Source organism: Penaeus japonicus, unplaced genomic scaffold (genome assembly GCF_977035675.1).
Source record: "Penaeus japonicus unplaced genomic scaffold, GWHDUDI00000001_assembly GWHDUDI00000009, whole genome shotgun sequence".
NCBI lineage: Eukaryota > Metazoa > Arthropoda > Malacostraca > Decapoda > Penaeidae > Penaeus > Penaeus japonicus.
The window spans coordinates 23,702,185-23,704,011 of NW_028234411.1; the positions used below are offsets into that span (position 1 = coordinate 23,702,185).

Sequence of the window (1,827 nt, forward strand, 5' to 3'; positions counted from 1 at the left end):
GGCTACGGAGGCTCCCACCACGACAAGGGAGGCTACAAGGGCCACCAGGGATACCATGCTGATAAGGGCCACAAGGGAAGCCACTACGGCGACCACGGCAAGGCGCACTACACTGTGAGAATCATTTCCACGTTGAAACATCAAATGAACATTCCCTTGAAAGAAAATTAGAATTGTTTAGATGAAATACCATTTTCGATTTCATTTTGAACTATTTCTTTACACGACTTCCAGGTGTTACATTTTATTCGAATTATTTTTTGTTTTCCTTTCCCAAGGGTTACCATGACGACCATGGCAAGCACTACAAGGGCCACGACGACAAGCACAAGTACTACGGCGACGCCCACAAGGGCAAGAAGGGAGGGAAAGGTCACCACTACGGCTCCAAGGGTCACCACAACAAAGGTCACAAGGATAAGGTCAGAGGTTTTCACATTATGCATATCGGAAATAGGTGCTGATACTTCCCCCAAAATAAATTTCGTAAAGCTCAAGTATCTTTAATGTAAATATGATAGAGAGAAGTAAAAAGATTTCCCACAATTTCATGCCAATTTTGTAACTAATACAGAAATACCATTTCTGACCTATATATGCCTCATATTTTTTCCTTGTATGCCTTCCTGCAGTGGAATCTCATCTTAATTTACAGAATAAGGTCCTCAGTGCAATGAAATTCTAATTCTAGATTTTAACATTAAGATGTGATATAAATCAGTGTGATAAGTGCGTACTGTTTCTGCACAGAAATACGATCTAATTTGGATTTTGGACTGCATGATTCATTACAAAATTGAAAATTACCACAACATTATCATTAATTAACCACTTTTCGTAAGGTTTCGAGAGCTTATATATCATCATTAATTTTTTTTATTAGTTGTAGGTCTTCAACTATCTTCAGCAACTATAAACCTGTTTTTTCCACAGGGCTTCAAGAACGTCTACCACAAGGAGGAATACGGCCACAACAAGAAGTTCTACGACGACAGCGACAACAAGAAATACCACAACAACTACGACGACCTCGATACCTATTTCAAAGCACACAAGGGCAGCGACTACAAGGGAGGCCACTACAAGGTACGAACCAGATTCTCTTTTTTCAAGAAACTATTTATACTATCTTTGGCAATGGTTTTTGACTGTTTGATATTATTCTAGATTCTCTTGGTGAGTATGGTTTAAGGGGCATATTTATACTCATCTCTTACGTGTAAATGAGTAACTGAAAACGCTACATTAATCATTTCCTGTTCAGTGTATCTGTGTGGTTTTTGTCTGTCTTAGATGACTATAATGGTTCATAATCCTTCGGTCTTTCTTATCCAGGGTGGACACCACCACGATGCGCATGGCCACAAGGGACACCACGAGAAGGGCAAGTACCACGACGACCACGCTGGCCATGATGGCCACTATGGTGACAAGGGCCACTACGGCCACAAGAGTTCCTATGGCGACCACGGTGGACACAAGGCTCACTATGGCCACGACGATCACAAGGGATATGGCCATGGTGGACACGGCGGTGGATATGGTCATGGAAGTGGTTATGGTGGCCATGGCCATGGCGGATATGGCGGAGGTAAATAATCACTTATCTGTTTACATATGTATATTTGTCTCACCACCCATCTATCTATTTTATCTATTTATCTATACTTTTGCCTTTCTATGGATATTTTCTTCTCCTCAGGGCATGGTGGCTACTAAGCATCGCAAGATTCATCCCAGCCTGCAAATGTGTTTGCATGATGTGTGTCTATTTGTTGTTGGCTACGAATACAGTTGTATTTATTCAAATAAAGACTATTTTTGCAA

The 1,827-nt window shown here is 41.1% G+C and overlaps 1 protein-coding gene across 1 annotated transcript in view; it reads left to right on the forward strand.

The window, feature by feature from the left end:
• The window catches only part of LOC122262908 (uncharacterized), a 2,573-nt gene extending 746 nt beyond the window's left edge, over positions 1–1,827 (forward strand). The window contains exons 3-7 of the mRNA XM_086539860.1: positions 1–114; positions 279–422; positions 934–1,086; positions 1,336–1,591; positions 1,703–1,827. The exon at positions 1–114 is cut by the window's left edge and continues 44 nt beyond it. Coding sequence (XP_086395986.1) covers positions 1–114; positions 279–422; positions 934–1,086; positions 1,336–1,591; positions 1,703–1,719 — 684 coding nt within the window. The 3' untranslated portion in view covers positions 1,720–1,827. The remainder of the gene's footprint in view (positions 115–278; positions 423–933; positions 1,087–1,335; positions 1,592–1,702) is intronic.